The sequence below is a fragment of the Erpetoichthys calabaricus genome, chromosome 9 (assembly GCF_900747795.2).
Source record: "Erpetoichthys calabaricus chromosome 9, fErpCal1.3, whole genome shotgun sequence".
Classification (NCBI taxonomy): Eukaryota; Metazoa; Chordata; class Cladistia; order Polypteriformes; family Polypteridae; genus Erpetoichthys; species Erpetoichthys calabaricus.
This window is the reverse complement of record NC_041402.2, coordinates 6535182-6552761: the sequence shown is the minus strand read 5'-3', so window position 1 is coordinate 6552761 and position 17580 is coordinate 6535182. Positions and strand designations below refer to the sequence as shown.

At 40.6% G+C, this 17580-nt stretch overlaps 1 protein-coding gene across 1 annotated transcript in view; it reads left to right on the top strand.

The window, feature by feature from the left end:
* Nucleotides 1-17580, top strand: part of lhx3 (LIM homeobox 3) — a 55127-nt gene that overhangs the window by 25685 nt on the left and 11862 nt on the right. Inside the window, 2 exon segments of the mRNA XM_051931617.1 lie at nt 13548-13667; nt 13670-13698. Coding sequence (XP_051787577.1) covers nt 13548-13667; nt 13670-13698 — 149 coding nt within the window.

Genomic DNA, 17580 nt, shown 5'->3' with positions numbered 1-17580 from the left:
TGACTTGCTCTTCCTGTCATGGAACATGATGTCTGGCCTATTGGTGGTGATGGTACGGTCTGTGGTAATAGTCTTGTCCCACATGATGACCGAGTGACCTCTGTCAATGACTGCGTCTGGTATATGCTTGTGCTACTTTTCCGTCATCAGAACACCCAGCTGTTGACAAAATGCCCAGTGCAGGTTCATACTGACTTTGTTGTGACGTTCAAGATATTCCTTTGTAGACAGTACACACCATCTAGACACTGTGGCTGATGGTCTCCTCAGATTCATCACACAGACAGCTTTTACTTTTGACTGATGTACCTATGATATACTTGTGGTGGCACCAGGTGTGATGAGGCTTTCGGTTTTCCCCTTGAGACCTGCACTTTGAAGCCATGTGTGCGTCAGGTCCTTGTTGATGTACGGCCTATTGAAGAGTGGGCCGTGCATGGGCTTCTCCTTGTAGCACTGCATCCTAACCTTTATGATCTTGGATTTGAGTAACTGCTTGGTTTTGTCGCTGCTACCGCTAGTGGCCTCAGGTAACCCAAACCTTTTTTAATTCTCATAGCCACTCTTTGCAATGGACTCGCGCTCATGCAGTGCTCGGTGGTGTTTGAGCAGCAGTCGCAGTAGCTGCCCACTGGTCCACTTAAAGTATTCACACAAACCAACAATCCCAATGTCCTCTGCTGTCTCGAGCTTTAAAAGTCCTCAATTTCCTTGGCGTCGTGAGATGTAGAGACGCTCTACGTCTACATTGTGAGCTTTCTGGTCTTTCGCTCCATGTTCTTTAGCTCCAAACAGGAGTACGATTGTGCTGAAGGTGTATAGGATGACCGATACCGTCAGACTGTTTATGGCTGAGATCTTATTCTATGAACTGAGCTCTGTCTTGAGGGCAAGTCACACTCGTTGATAGTATTCCTTGGTGTTCTTGGCCTTCATCAGCCTGTACTTGATGTCGTCATTCTCGTCAACTCCAAGGTACTTCTAATTCTCGGTTCTTGATGTTCTCCATGTCGTTCATCACTACATCAGGAGCTGCTACAAGTTTGGCTCTGTGAATAGTCACTTTGACACAATTATCAAGGCCGAAATCCATCCACATGTCGTTGCAGGACCACCTGACCAGTTATAATTATTATTAACTAGCCATTCCCCGCTACTACGCCCGTGTAATAGTGACACAGGACAAACTTTAAAAATCATTAAACTAAAAAGGTATCACTAGCTAAGGGGAGGTGAGGTACACTCCAAAATGCAGAGGTAGACCGCCTCCCCACTCCTGGCGTCACGCTGCTCCCTCCCCTCGGCCCACAGCCTCTGTCTTGGATTAGTGTGAATATATCGCTCCTGCAAGAGAACCATGATTCTTAGTGCGATGAGAGAAGTCAAAGATCAACCAGAATCTTCAAGCAAATTCTAGAAAAAAAAAACCGATCTAAACGCATTAAGTAATTCTCTCGTGAAAAGCAGACAGATGTTGGATTTATATATAGAGAGACAGGTTGGGAGCATGAGCCGATTACAGCGCGTTGCCGCACCCACAGCATGACGAACCACCCAGACTGGGACCCGAGTGCAGCCGTGCACCTCACAGATCACATCACATTTTTAAAAAATGTAACCGCAAGTATTGCAATACTGGATTACTGAGATTTCATTTCCTAGGAACATCCGAGTACTGCGGTGTTTTCCGAACAAAAGTTTTTAGTGACACAGTATTTAGTTGTATGACATTAAATCAAATGTGAAAAACTGGCTGTGCACAAATGTGGGTCCCCTTGTCATTGTGCTGATTTGAATGCCTGTCACTGCTCAATGCTGATTGGTTGATGAGCTCGTTACGCCTTGAACTTCATAGACAGGTGTGTCCAATCATGAGATATAAAGGGATTTCCATCCATCCATCCATTGTCCAACCCGCTGAATCCGAACACAGGGTCATGGGGGGTCTGCTGGAGCCAATCCCAGCCAACACAGGGCAAAAGGCAGGGAACCAATCCCGGGCAGGGTGCCAACCCACCGCAGTATAAAGGTATTTAAGGTGGTCAATTGAAAGTTGTGCTTCCTTCCCTTTGATTCTCCTCTGAAGAGTGACAGCATGGGATCCTCAAAGCAACTCTCCAAAGATCAGACAACAAAGATTGTTGAGTCTCCTGGTTTAGGGCACAGGTGTCGAACTCCGGTCCTGGAGGGCCACAGTGGCTGCAGGTTTTCATTCTATCCTTCTTCATTTGTGACCAGTTTTTGCTGTAATTAACTTCTTTTGCCTTAGTTTTAATTAACTTGTATCAGACGCCTTAGTCGTGTTTTTTTCCTTAATTAGCAGCCAAACAATAATGAGACACAAAACAAGCCGCCACATGACCAGCTCACTTGTGCCCAGCACATAATATCTGAAAATAACAAAAGGTGAAGGTCTCAGTAAAGCTGATCTCTCGGGTCACCAAAACATTTTGATGATGTTCTTAGAAAAAACAGAAAATCAAACGTTTTAGAAATGTCTGCTGTAGCAAAATGAGAGCAGCAGCAAGCTGTGGAATTAAGTAACGGGTTTAAATAACAGCAAGAACTGGCTTCTTATTAAGAAACTGGTTGGAGTGAAATTGGTTGGAGTTTGAAACCCCAGTTTAGCTGGTCATCTGTTGGCTTGTTTCACATCTCATTTCTGTTTGGCTCTCATTTAATGAAGAAAGGAATAAATTCAGAGAACTGAATATTAAAATGAAGGGAAAAGAAGTTAATTAGCAGTGAAAACTGGTCAGTGATTAGGAAAAGGGTTAGAATGAAAACATGTAGCCACTGCGGCCCTCCAGGCCTGGAGTTTGACATCCCTGCCTTAGTTTTATTTAACTCGACTCAGACCCCTTAGTTCTTTCTATTTCCTTAATTAGCAGCCAAACAATAATGAGACATAAAACGAGCAAACAGGTGACCAGCTAACCACATTATCTGAACATAAAGAAAGGTGAGGGTCTCGGTAAGGTTGATCTCTGAGGTCAATAATCAGAAACAGAAAATCAACAGTTTGGGAAATGTCTGCTGTAGCAAAATGAGAGCAGCAGCAAGCCGTGGAATTAAGTAACGGGTTTAATTAACAGCAAGAACTGGCTTCTCATTAAGAAACTGGTTGGAGTGAAATTGGTTGGAGTTTGAAACCCCAGTTTAGCTGGTCATCTGTTGGCTTGTTTCACGTCTCATTTCTGTTTGGCTGCCATTTAATGAAGAAAAGAATAAATTGAGAGGATTGAATCCTTAAAAACAGGGCTATTAAAATTCAGGGGAAAGGAGTTAATTAGCAGTGAAAACTAGTCACTGATTAGGAAAAGGGTTAGAATGAAAACCTGCAGCCACTGCGGCCCTCCAGGCCTGGAGTTCAACACCTGTGGTTTAGGGGAAGGCTACAAAAAGCCATCTCAGAGGTTTAAACTGTCAGTTTCAACTGTAAGGAATGGAATCAGGAAATGGAAGGCCACAGGCACAGTTGCTGTTAAACCCAGCAGGTCTGGCAGGCCAAGAAAAATACAGGAGCGGCATATGGGCAGGATTGTGAGAATGGCTACAGACAACCCACAGACCACCTCCAAAGACCTGCAAGAACATCTGGCTGCAGATGGTGTATCTGGACATTGTTCTACAATTCAGCACATCTGTATGGCAGGGTGATGAGAAAGAAGCCCTTTCTGCACTCAGGCCACAAACAGAGTCGCTTGTTGTATGCCAATGCTCATTTAGACAAGCCAGATTCATTTTGGAACAAAGTGCTTTGGACTGATGAGACAAAAATGGAGTTATTTAGTCATAACAAAAAGCGCTTTGCATGGCAGAAAAAGAACACCGTAGTTTCAAGAAAAACACCTGCTACCTACTGTCAAATTAGGTGGAGGTTCCATCATGCTGTGGGGCTGTGTGGCCAGTTCAGGGACTGGGGCCCTTGTTAAAGTCGAAGGTCGGATGAATTCAACCCAATATCAACAAATTCTTCAGGATAATGTTCAAGCATCAGTTACAAAGTTGAAGTTACGCAGGAGTTGGATATTCCAACAAGACTATGACCCAAAACACAGTTGGAAATCTACAAAGGCATTCATGCAGAGGGAGAAGTACAATGTTCTGGAATGGCCGTCACAGTCCCCTGACTTGAATATCATCGAAAATCTATGGGATGATTTGAAGCAGGCTATCCATCAAATTGAACTGAACTGGAGAGATTTTGTATGAAGAATGGTCAACAATACCTCCATCCAGAATCAGACACTCATCAAAGGCTATAGGAGGACAGCGTCTAGAGGCTGTTAGATATGAAAAGGAGGCTCAACTAAGTATTGATGTCATATCTCTGTTGGGGTGCCCACATTTATACACCTGTCTAATTTTATTATGCTGCATATTACATATTTTCTGTTAATCCGATAAACTTAACGTCACTGCTGAAATCCTACTGTATCCATAAGGCATGTCAGATATTAAAAGGAAGTTGCTACTTTGAAAACTCAGCCAATGAGAAACAAAAATCCAAAGAATTAAGAGGGGTTCCCAAACTTTTTCATATGACTGTATCTCACATGTCAAAGTCACTGTGAATGTAAAGTTCTTATGCCTTATGGTTTTCGAGTTATGGGGGGAGGTGAAAATTGAAATAAAAAAATGTACTGTAATTTTGTATTGAATTACACTATATTATTAATCTATACATATAAAAGCCAAATACCACTGAGTCACTCATCACGAAATCTCCTGAGCCATGATGCCTTGGGACTTGAAATTTGGAATGTAGGTTACCCCTGGCCCATAGGCGCTCACTAAGAAACGGTTTGAAAAATTTCGTGGTCCAAGCGTTTTTTAAGACCCGTTTGTATGTCTGTCTGCTTTTGACGAGAAAACTACTTAACAGATTTAGATTTGTTTTTCTATCATTTGCTTGAACATTCCGGTTGATTTTGCGACTTCTGTCATTGCGCTAAGAATCATAGTTCGCTTGCAGGAGTGATATATTCGCGCTAATCTGAAACACAGGCTGCGGGCCAAGGGGAGCGGGAAGCGTGACGTCAGGAGTGGGGAGCCGGGCAGGGCCCTACTCACTGTCCTGTTTCACAGGCGAAGCCACAGGGGATAGCTACTATTATTAAATTTTAAAAAGTCCACATACAGTCAGTGCCAGTGTTATGTTATTTTTGCATCCGAGGTCAAGTTTATTATTGCACCAACCGACTGTTTGGTAGCTAACCCGTGTGACAGGGCAACCACTTATGATCTGCACCCTAGGCTGATGCCTCATTTGCCGTAATGGTGGGGCTGGCCCTGCATACAGTAGACACCCAAAATTTAAAAGCAATGTGGACTAAAGTCACTTCAGGGGTCCCTCCAGGATTAGGGGCCCCTGAAGCTTAAGCTTCATTAGTTTCATAGGAGATCTGCCCCCAGTTCCCAGATCCCCAGAGGTCTCCTGTATAAGGTGGGGTTGTTCCAATTCCAGGTTTCACTGGCCAGGACACTTCCATTTATTTTTTCTTTTCGTATAAGAGATTTCTCGTGGTGTGGGGGGGGGGGGGCATTCTTTCTCATCTTCTTACAGTGTCAAGGCTGGGGTGGACTGACAAAAAAGCTGAACCTGTTAAAGCCCATTGAGACATTCTTTATGTGATTTTGGCAATACAAGAAAAAAGATGTTGTACGTCTTCTCCAAAAGAAGGAGAAAATAGTGCAGCTACAGAAGGAGAAACGGTCCTCTCTGATGTGTTTTGGATCCACTAAGGGTCCTTTCTCAATGGTCATATTATTCAAATTAGATAGCAAAGCAGCTTTATCTCCACATTTACCATGTTAATTATTGGGGGGATGGCCACCCCATATACTGAAAAATCAGCAAAAGAAAAGAAACATATCTATGTATGAGCGGAGTTCACAACTGAACTGACTAGCAGGTTGAGTTTGCTCTATAAATATGGTGGATAGGAGAAAGAGGTGGAGTCAGGGCAGCCAGAACAGCAAGGTGGATTCTGGGTACCGGAAATGATGTCATCAGGGTTTTCTGGAAGTGGTGTCAACAGCAGGTGGGGACGGTGGTGATATCACTGAGAGGTAGGGCCTTTGGCTGAACTGCAGAGGAACAAGAGGAGGGAGGATCAGGTGAGAGCGCCAATACCCGATCTGGCTGATGAATAACACGATTTGAGCCTGTAAACTGTCCCTCACGTGTGTGACTATATATATATATATACATATACACAGTCATATGAAAAAGTTTGGGAACCCCTCTTAATTCTTTGGATTTTTCTTTCTCATTGGCTGAGCTTTCAAAGTAGCAACTTCTTTTTAATATCTGACATGGAAACAGTAGGATTTCAGCAGTGACATTAAGTTTATTGGATTAACAAAATATGCATCATAACAAAATTAGACAGGTGAATAAATGTGGGCCCCCCAACAGAGATATGACATCAATACTTAGTTGAGCCTCCTTTTCAAATCTAACAGCCTCTAGACGCTGTCCTCCTATAGCCGTTGATGAGTGTCTGATTCTGGATGGAGGTATTGTTGTTCGTTCTTCATACAAAATTTCTCCAGTTCAGTTCAATGTGATGGCTGCCGAGCATGGACAGTCTGCTTCAAATCATCCCATAGATTTTCGTTGATATTCAAGTCAGGGGACTGTGATGGCCATTCCAGAACATTGTACTTCTCCCTCTGCATGAATGCCTTTGTAGATTTTGAACTGTGTTTTGGGTCATTGTCTTGTTGGATTATCCAACCCCTGCGTAACTTCACCTTTGTGACTGATGCTTGAACATTATCCTGAAGAATTTGTTGATATTGGGTTGAATTCATCTGACCCTCGACTTTAACAAGGGCCCCAGTCCCTGAACTAGCCACACAGCCCCACAGCCTGATGGAACCTCCACCAAATTTGACAGTAGGTAGCAGGTGTTTTTCTTGGAGTGCGGTGTTCTTCTTCCGCCATGCAAAGTGCTTTTTGTTCTGACCACATAACTCCATTTGTGTCTCATCAGTCCAAAGCACTTTGTTCCAAAATGAATCTGACTTGTCTAAATGAGCATTGGCATACAACAAGTGACTTTGTTTGTGGCGTGAGTGCAGAAAGGGCTTCTTTCTCATCACCCTGCCATACAGATGTTCTTTTTGCAAATTGCGCTGAATTGTAGAACGATGTACAGATACACTATCTGCAGCAAGATGTTCTTGCAGGTCTTTGGAGGTGATCTGAGGGTTGTCTGTAACCATTCTCACAATCCTGCTCATATGCCGCTCCTGTATTTTTCTTGGCCTGCCAGACCTGCTGGGTTTAACAGCAACTGTGCCTGTGGCCTTCCATTTCCTGATTCCATTCCTTACAGTTACAGAAACTGACAGTTTAGACCTCTGAGATGGCTTTTTGTAGCCTTCCACTAAAGCAGGAGACTCAACAATCTTTGTTTTCAGATCTTTGGAGAGTTGCTTTGAGGATCTTATGCTGTCACTCTTCAGAGTAGAGTCAAAGGGAAGGAAGCACAACTTGTAACTGACCACCTTAAATCCCTTTATATCTCATGATGGACACACCTGTCTATGACATTCAAGGCTTAACGAGCTCATCACACCAAGTAATCAGCATTGAGCAGTGACAGGCATTCAAATCAGCACAATGACAAGGGGACCCACATTTGTGCACAGCTAGTTTTTCACATTTGATTTAATTTTATACGACTAAATACTGCGTCACTAAAAATCTTTTTGTTCGGAAAACACCGCAGTACTCAGATGTTCCTAGGAAATGGAAGACGTACCACTGTTATCTTTATTGTTGAAAGGACAGTCAATTATTATACAGGCTGAGAGGGGTTCACAAGCTTTTTCATATGACTGTATACAAGCTGTGTAAGCCCGAGCTGTAAAAATCCCAGGGTCCTAAAAACTATTGAAATCATCAGAAAATAAATTGAAATGTAGAGATGTCAGGTAATTGAAAGGAACTACTCTGGGCGTCTCTCTCCTTGGAGGATTCGTTTCGCCGATGTGCTCGCCTCGCTTGTGTATTAACGGCTAAGCGACTTTGTCTTTCTTCTGAGCTGTCATTTTGTCGATGTGCTGGCCCTGCTTGTGTTATTAGTGGGTAAGTGAGTTTTCTGTTTCCTCTGAGGTGGGGCCCTTACCCTGACTCCAACTCTCACTTCCAGGCCGGACAGACAGACAGACACACTTCCACGAGTAGACGTTTATAGATAAGATATATATAGGCTGGTCCATGCAACTATATGCAACTTTTAATACAAAGCAATTCAATAATTGCATAATTAGATATGGACCACCCTGTACATACATATATATATACATACATATTATATATATATATATATATATATATATATATATATATATATATATATATATATATATATACACACATAATAATTTATATAATGTATGTATATATATATATATAGGGCGGCACGGTGGCGCAGTGGGTAGCACTGCTGCCTTGCAGTTGGGAGACCTGGGGTTCGCTTCCCGGGTCCTCCCTGCATGGAGTTTGCATGTTCTCCCCGTGTCTGCGTGGGTTTCCTCCGGGCGCTCTGGTTTCCTCCCACAGTCCAAAGACATGCAGGTTAGGTGGATTGGCGATTCTAAATTGGCCCTAGTGGTGTGCTTGGTGTGTGGGTGTGTTTGTGTGTGTCCTGCGGTGGGTTGGCACCCTGCCCGGGATTGGTTCCTGCCTTGTGCCCTGTGTTGGCTGGGATTGGCTCCAGCAGACCCCCGTGACCCTGTGTTCGGATTCAGCGGGTTGAAACATGGATGGATGGATGGATGGATGGATGGATATATATATATATATATATATATATATATATATATATATATATATATATATATATATATATATATATAAATAATGTACGTATTTATTGATTCAATGTTTTCCATCTCCTATGGAAGGGGTCATCCTACGTTTGATTTCAGGTACCTCATACCAACAAGTGTCAGTTCTACATGAGATACATCAGGTGGTCCACGTTGAGCTGTGACGTAGGCTACTACTTCAAGAACACCTGCTGATATCAACACACAGTGCTACGAGAAGGTGTGTCACCTCAGCGACTGTCACAGCTCCATCCTGGGTATTTTGCACAATGGACCATGTGCTGCTCCTGCGGGCCTGCATTTCTATTTGCGTAATTAAACGAGCAAATCTTCAGATTCCATTCCATGCCGCTGGTGTGGAGGTTTTGGAATGAAGTGCTTAGTTAGCTTTAATTGTTTAGTGTTTAACAGTCGTCCATAACAGAACCATACATAATTAAGATGTTTTGGTGATAAGCACCTTTAGGATGCCCATAGATGACTAAGCACATTTGTACGAGAAGAGAGAGACACAGCACATGTATTTCCATTATCACTTTTTGCAAATTTCTCTTACTGTTGTTTTTTTTATAATGTTTCTGATGAGTCTATCATGAAATGAAAAGCAGAGTTTACTCGTAAACCATAATACTGAATATGAAGTCACCTTCTGTGACAATTCTGGCTCTTCACCATGTACAAGGCTGAGCTTAGTGTTGCTTGGAAATGGAGTTGGGGTGAAGTTTGCTGCGTTAGACACTACCTTGAATAACAATTAGGCCATGTCATGGGATTTCTGTCGTCCCTCAGCAGTGAATCTGTGTAATCAGACAGGGATTACAGCATACACCAAAGAAGCTGAACTTATGACCATTAATGAATTCATAAATATTACATCATTAGAAACTTGGTATTTGAGGTGTTTCACACACGCTCACTGAGCAAATTCTTCAGACCACCACACTAATATTGGGTCAGACCTCCATCTGTTCTCAAAATGGCCCCAGTTCTTCATGGCATGGACTCCACAAGATGTTGGAAACGCTCCTTTGAGATTCTGGTCCACGTTCAGCGGCCATCTTAATGGAATGGGCACAATGGGCACTGGCTGGGGGACCCCTGGAGCATAGGGGCTCATGATGTTCCTGATGCCTGAGGTTATGTTTCTGTTTTGCTATCAAGAAAGGGGCCCCCAGCACACTACTTGAGCCTGTTAAGATGGCCTCTGTCCTTGCTGGCATGATTGCATCACACAAGTTTTTACAGATTTGTCAGCTGCAGATTCATCTCCCGTTTTGCCACATCCTAACATCCCAAAACGGTTTTGCTGCATTCATATCTGATTATTAGGAAGACCACGGGAAGAGCACTGAACTCGGCATCAAGTTCATGAGACCAGTCTGAGATGATTTTTGTGTTGTGACTTGGTGCATGGTCCATGCTGAAGGTAGCCATTAGAAGATGGACAAATTATGGCCATGAACGCGATGCACATGGTCTGCAGCAATACTCAGATAGGCCTGTGGCATTCAAGTGGTGACTGATAAATATTATTAGACCCAAAGTGTGCAGGAAAACACTCCCCCACATCATGACCCACCACCACCACCACCACCACCAGTGGACTGTTGACACAAGGCAAGGTGGGTGCCATGGATTATTGCTATTGACCACCAGTGTGCCTCAGCAGAAGTCAAGACACATTTTTCCAGTCTTCATGTGTCCGGTTTTGGGCCACTGCAGCCTGAGCTTTTCTGTTCTTGGCTGACAGGAGTGTAACCAGAGGTGGTCTTCTGCTGTTATCGCCCATCTCCGCCCTCAAGGTCCTGACGTGTTGTGCATTCTGAGAGGCTTTTCAGCTCACCACAGTCTAACCAGTCTGGCCATTCTCCACTGACTCCTCTCATCAATGAGGTGTTTCCATCCACAGACCTGCAGCCCATTCGATGTTTTTTCTTTGTTTTGTACACCTTTCTGAGTAATTTGAGAGACTTTTGTATGTGAAAATCCCAGGAAATCAGCAGTTATAGAAACAGAAACCAGCCTGTCTGAAAAGAACAGTCACGCCACAGTCCAGATCATTGACGTCACGTCTTCATTCCCAATCTGGTGTTTGATGTGAACTGCCACTGAAACTCCTGACCTGCGTCTGCATGACTGTATGCATTGTGCTGCTGCCGCCGCGTGATTGGCTCCTTAGATAACCGCATGGATGTGCAGGTGTAGTGACACGAGGAACACAGGGAGTCTGACAAATGGGAGAAGACCACTCAGTCTGTCAAGCCCATTTGTTTAGGTGTACAGGTGTCCCTAATGAATTACTCACTGAGTGTATACACTTCACATTTTAGAATTTTGTTAAAATCAACTTGAAAACATCAAGTGTGCACTGAATATTTTGTTCTATGTTTCTTCCATAAGAATACGGAATTTAAATGACTTACAGAAGGTCACACAGTAAAGGAGCTGAATGCCCACTCAGTTAATAGTCGTGCACCTTCAGCTCATTCAATGACAGTTAATGTGTGCAAAGCAATTATGAGGGCAGCGCAGACAAAGAATATCTTAACTGAAGTGAAGTGGGGGGGGGGGGGGGGGGTATAGGTGTAAAGTACATCAGGAGTCACAGGAAAGGGCCACTTAATCTGTCAATGTCATTGTGTCCCGTCCAGAGTGAGTTCTTGCCTTGTGTCCATTGCCATATTTGAGGGATTTACCAGTAGGTGAGTGTACTGAACAAATGCTGGCCCACTATGGCTACAGAATATCATCTCAACTGACGGCACGTTAGACCAATAAAGGAAAATGAAGTGAGATGTCTGATCATTAAAAACAATAGTGTCATTACGTCTTATCTATCTATCTATCTATCTATCTATCTATCTATCTATTGCATAGTGCCTTTATATCTATCTATAATTATTATATAGATCCTTTCATAGTGTACCGATCTATTATAAAGTGCCTTACATACTGTTTCTGTCAGCCTCTCTAACTACATGTCTATTTAACTTTCATTATTAACATATTCTGCCTTTCATTGCATATTATTATATAGCACCTTTCATTATCTATCAATCTATTTTACATAGTGCATTTCCTATCTATCTATCTATCTATCTATCTATCTATCTATCTATCTATCTATCTATCTATCTATCTATCTATCTATCTATCTATCATATAGTGCCTTATCCATGCATCTATCAATCTATTATATGATGCCTAATCTATCTATATATCTTCTACAGCGTCTTTCTACTTATTTAATTTTATCACTATACTGATCTCTTTAGTGCCTTTCCCATATATCTAAATAATGATAAATTTAACTTTTTCAATACATATAATATGGCACATTATGATTGATTTATTATTATATATATACTATTCAAATTAATGTATTTCCCATCTATTTATGAGATGGAAATAAAATGTAACTATTTAAATGCATATTATATAGTGCCTTCATATTAGTCTTCTACTTCTTATATACAAATCTATCTATCTATCTATCTATCTATTACATAGTACCTTTATATCTATCTATAATTATTATATAGATCCTTTCATAGTGTACTGATCTATTATATAGTGCCTTACATACTGTATCTATCAGCCTCTCTAGCTACACGTCTATTTAAATTTCATTATTAACATATGCTGCCTTTCATTGCATATTATTATATAGCACCTTTCATTATCTATCAATCTATTTTACAGTATATAGTACCTTTCACATCTATCTATCTATCTATCTATTATATAGTGCCTTTCACATCTATCTATCTATTATATAGTGCCTTTCACATCTATCTATTATATAGTGCCTTTCACATCTATCTATCTATCTATTATATAGTTCTTTTCATATCTATCTATTATATAGTGCCTTTCACATATATCTATCTATTTATCTATCTGTCTATCTATTATATAGTGCCTTTCACATCTATCTGTCTATTAAATAGTGCCTTTCACATCTATCTATCTATTTATCTATCTGTCTATCTATCTATTATATAGTGCCTTTCACATCTATCTATCTATCTATTATATAGTGCCTTTCACATCTATCTATCTATCTATTATAGTTCTTTTCATATCTATCTATTAGATAGATGTGAAAGGCACTATATATCTATTATATAGTGCTTTTCATATCTATCTATCTATCTATCTATCTATCTATCTATCTATCTATCTATCTATCTATCTATCTATCTATCATTTCGTCTAAAGGGGATAATGTTCCAGTATTTTCCTTAGTGTTGTAAATTGCAGTCCACAATCCTAAGCATTTGTAAAATACCGCGGAATTCGCATTTCACCTTCATTTTTCTTAAATCTCAGGGTTTTTTTCAGGACTACTGCGATAAATAAAAATGAGGCTTGTGTACTTGAAATGAAAGCAAAATAATATCAGCCCTACAGATTTACAGAAGACCGGCAGCCACAGTCCGATATTGTTCACGAGTCGTAGGGTCTCGTTCTGATGAAGTCCACCTGACAGTCTCCTTCACCTTTGATTCCGTCTAGCAGTCCCTCAAACTGCATGGGGTGTTTTTGTAAAGGACAACGCCTTGCAATTGAATGTGTATTTTATTTATTTGTTTCTTTATTGTAAAGTGTCACAATGGGCCATAAATGTTTATTTATTTGTGTATTGATTGTAGTGTTGCAGCGCGTGATTCCTTTACGCTTCCCTGTATTTTCAGAGGCAGATTCCACCGCGAAACGACCCCGGACCACCATCACGGCTAAACAGCTCGAAACACTGAAAAACGCCTACAATAACTCACCCAAACCAGCCAGACACGTCCGAGAGCAACTGTCGTCGGAACCGGCTTGGACATGCGAGTAGTGCAGGTACTTCATTTCACTTTTCATTTTATATTAAAAGGGGGGCCTTGGTGAGCCGAAATTAGCCTTACCGGTGTCTGATCTGTATAGGTGCATGCATTATATTGAACTAACCTAAAATTAAATCAAGATGGCATTCTAATTTCAAAGAAGGGGGTAAAGAAACGTTTTACCCGGCACTTATGTTTTATGCAGAACCTAAACACGGAGACACCGCAGGCTTAAACTCAGCCTCGGGAACGGCGGGCGTCTGGGTGTCTGAGCGTTTAGCAGCAGGCCAACGGGCCAGTGAAAGTACTTGTCGGGTCACAGAGGCGACACTGCAGTCCACCTGAAACGAGGATGGCATCAGGCCCTCACGGCCGAGCAGGGGAAAGACACACCGAGTGACACTTTAGAGATAAGGCGGCGCAAATGAGAAAACATTAGAGCAATAAAAAAAGGAAATACGGCGTCTAAACAGAAATAATAATAGAGGCATTATCTATCTATCTATCTATCTATCTATCTATCTATCTATCTATCTATCTATCTTATATAGTGCCTAATGAATTACATTAACCATTTATCTACGAAATAAAAATTAACTATTTAAAAGAGTATTATATAGCACATTTCAAATAATTTTTAATTATCTAATTATGTATCTGTTTAGTGTCTTTCCCATCTATGTATGAAAAAAAATAAAAATGAATTATTTCAATGAGTATGATATAGCACTTTTCAAAAATGAGTCTTTTAGTTTTATCTTAATAATCTGTTTAGTGGTTTTCAAATCAGTCTATGAAATGAAAATAAAAATTAACAATTCAAATGTGTATTACATAGCGCCCTTTCAGATTAGCTTTTAGTTTAATTATCTAAGTGACTATTTAATTGAATTTCCCATTTATCCATTGAAATAAAAAAATAACCTGTTTAAATGCGTATTGTATAGCACCTTTCAAATTAGTCTTTGATATTTAATTATCTAACTGCTATCTATTTGGTGCCTTTGCCATCTATCTATGAAATGAAAATAAAAATGAACTATTTAAATGCATATTATATAGCGCCTTTCAAATCAGTCCGTTATTTTTTGCAGTATACGAATTATCTATCTATCTATCTATCTATCTATCTATCTATCTATCTATCTATCTATCTATCTATCTATCTATCTATCTATCTATCTATCTATCTATCTATCTATCTATCTATCTATCTCTTTATTTATTTATGTTTAGGAAGCCATCCCGTAGACCTGGTTAAATGTTATTTGACTCCTGCTTTATCAAATATTTAAACGTCCCGCTGAGCACTGTCGCCGCGGTTTGTTCCTGATGCCTACTCAGTCGAATCCTTCACCTCTCCTTCTCGGTAACAGACGACTGGTGCCGCAGCCTTGCTTTGCTTCTTCCGATGAAATATGCAGACGATTCAAAATTTTTTCATTTATTTATTTGTTTACTAATTTATTTATTTTAGCAGTGTTGCTGGCATATTTGCGATGCTGTTTACACCAATCCCAGTTTCCGTTAAAATGATGACACGTTGGTGGACGAAATCAGGCGCCTGTCGAGTCAGCTCTATTTGAGTAAGTTTGTCTAGAGGTCGAGCACTGCCCAATTCAGTCAGTACAGTGATTTGACATCACATAGTCACCCATACGTGGGTCCATAGGCATAAGAAAAAGGTACACAAATCACAATAGTCGTTCCTGCTGCTGTTGTCAGTTCCGTGTGTTTAAGGCAACTCACGGTGCCCAAGATCGGCAGGCACAGAGCCCGTCCCGTCCGTAACCAGCGCTGGTCCATCGCAAGACACACTTAACGCATCACAGCACTCTTAAAGAGTAATACATCTAAAATGGCCCTGGCCTTTGTGGTAGCTCCTTGACATGGAGCCATTTCCTTTCGTGACGGCTTCTTCGCATACGAAGTTAGTTCTTTGGCCTTAAAAAAAAAAAAAAAAAAATATATATATATATATATATATATATATATATATATTGTGTGTGTGTATATATTTAAGTATACCCTACCTCAGAATGTAACAGATCAAGAACACCTGAGCTTGGCCTTTGTTATGGTATATCAAATCAGTCCGGCCTTGAAGCAAACTGTTATAATCTGTGCATGGTTATTGTGGAAACTGTTACAGATTGAATAAATAAAGGTTATTTCTGAAACCTTTTAGGCAGATAAACCAAAAAATGGTTTCTCTGAGCCATTGCTCTTGATGAGCGCGCTAGTCGTTTTATTTTTAGGAGTAAATATCGTTAATGCAAGAGAAGATAAAGGATGCTCTACACGGGAAGAACATGCACACTGCTCAAGGAAAGTCACCCGGGACACGAGGCTCTTTTACCTGTGAAGCAGCAGCACTCCGGTCCTGTGCCTTAGGACGCATGCGCTTAATATGACGTCAAGTGTCGCTTTCTTCAGTCCCAACTGGCAAAACGTAACACTGAAGGCGCTGATTGCATGAAGCCATTAGAGCAGAACAAACCTAATTAGAAAGACACAGTCTATAAGTGTTATTAGTTAAATTATTTTAACTTACAGTTAAGATATAGTTTATTCATTACTTACAATCATATTGTTCTTAAGTTTTGATACGTGCTCTTCGTCGGCATTATTCATTATTCACCAGAATACATCGCACCAGGCTTTATGTGCGTGAAGAAAAAAGCTGCAGATGGAATTAAAATATTTGTGCTGATGGCGTGAATTTCGCTAGTTAGGAGTCATCATTTATTTTCTTTCTTTCTTTCTTTTCTGAGGCAGTTTTGCTGCGAATTATTTTTGATCATCACTGATAAATTGATATGAAAGGCACTATAAAAAATTGATTGCTGGATTGGTTGATTGATTGATATGAAAAACACTACATAGATAGATAGATAGATAGGAGATGCACTGTATAAAGATAAATTGATTCAGTGATTAATATGAAAGATACTATATAAAAAGACAGAAAGAAAATTATAAAAATAGATACGAAAGTATCTATAAAAAAGTGACTTTAAAAAAATAAAAAGTGCTTAATTATAAAGGAAAAAACAAAAACGTTTAATACTTACAATTAACAGGCTTTAATCTCCGCTCCAAAATTAAAGTGTTTTTTTTTCTTTCATTTTTTCCGCGCTCCCATGCTCCTCCCACCTTTTGACACGCCCACATATCTTATCCTGTACGTATATCACACAGAATCATTCTCTCCCTCTTACTTCATCACTTTATACATTAAATTCAGACAAATGTGTGTTACATTAGATGTAACCTCCCATTACACATCTCTTTTTCCTGTACATAAATCCAAGAGATTCTGTGAAATATTCAAGAAAACAGCAATTTGCTATTCAGTGCTATTTTCGTGATTTCCTCTCACATTCTAGGCACACACAATCCTACAACTCAAATTGAAACATCTATGCCGTCTCACCACAGTTCAGATATCCCGAGGGCTGTGTACAGAAGAGTCCCATTATATTGAAGACATGGCCGCTCCGGTAGCACTTTGACAAATTGTCGACCCAATAAAGAGATTTTGCCTCCACTTCACATACAGTGTAAAAACTTGGACTAATGAGAACATTTCGTGAAAACTGTGAATTACGAAGGTGAAGGATTTCGATTTTTGAATCTGATGTTTACACATATTACTGATTGCTAACATTAAGGACGGCCGCAAATCAGGCACGTCATCAGTAACAAGTGCTTCAAAGATCTACCAGCGATAACGGCGGAGGTCATATACATGGAAGTCACTCAAAGATGTCCCCTGGCAACTGCACAGCAGCAAATTGCATCCAGCTGGTGGACAAACATGCCAGCAAGCACCCAAAACCATGACGTTCAACTCGACCCTAAAGGTTAACTTTCTGTATTCATACTTGGACTTCAT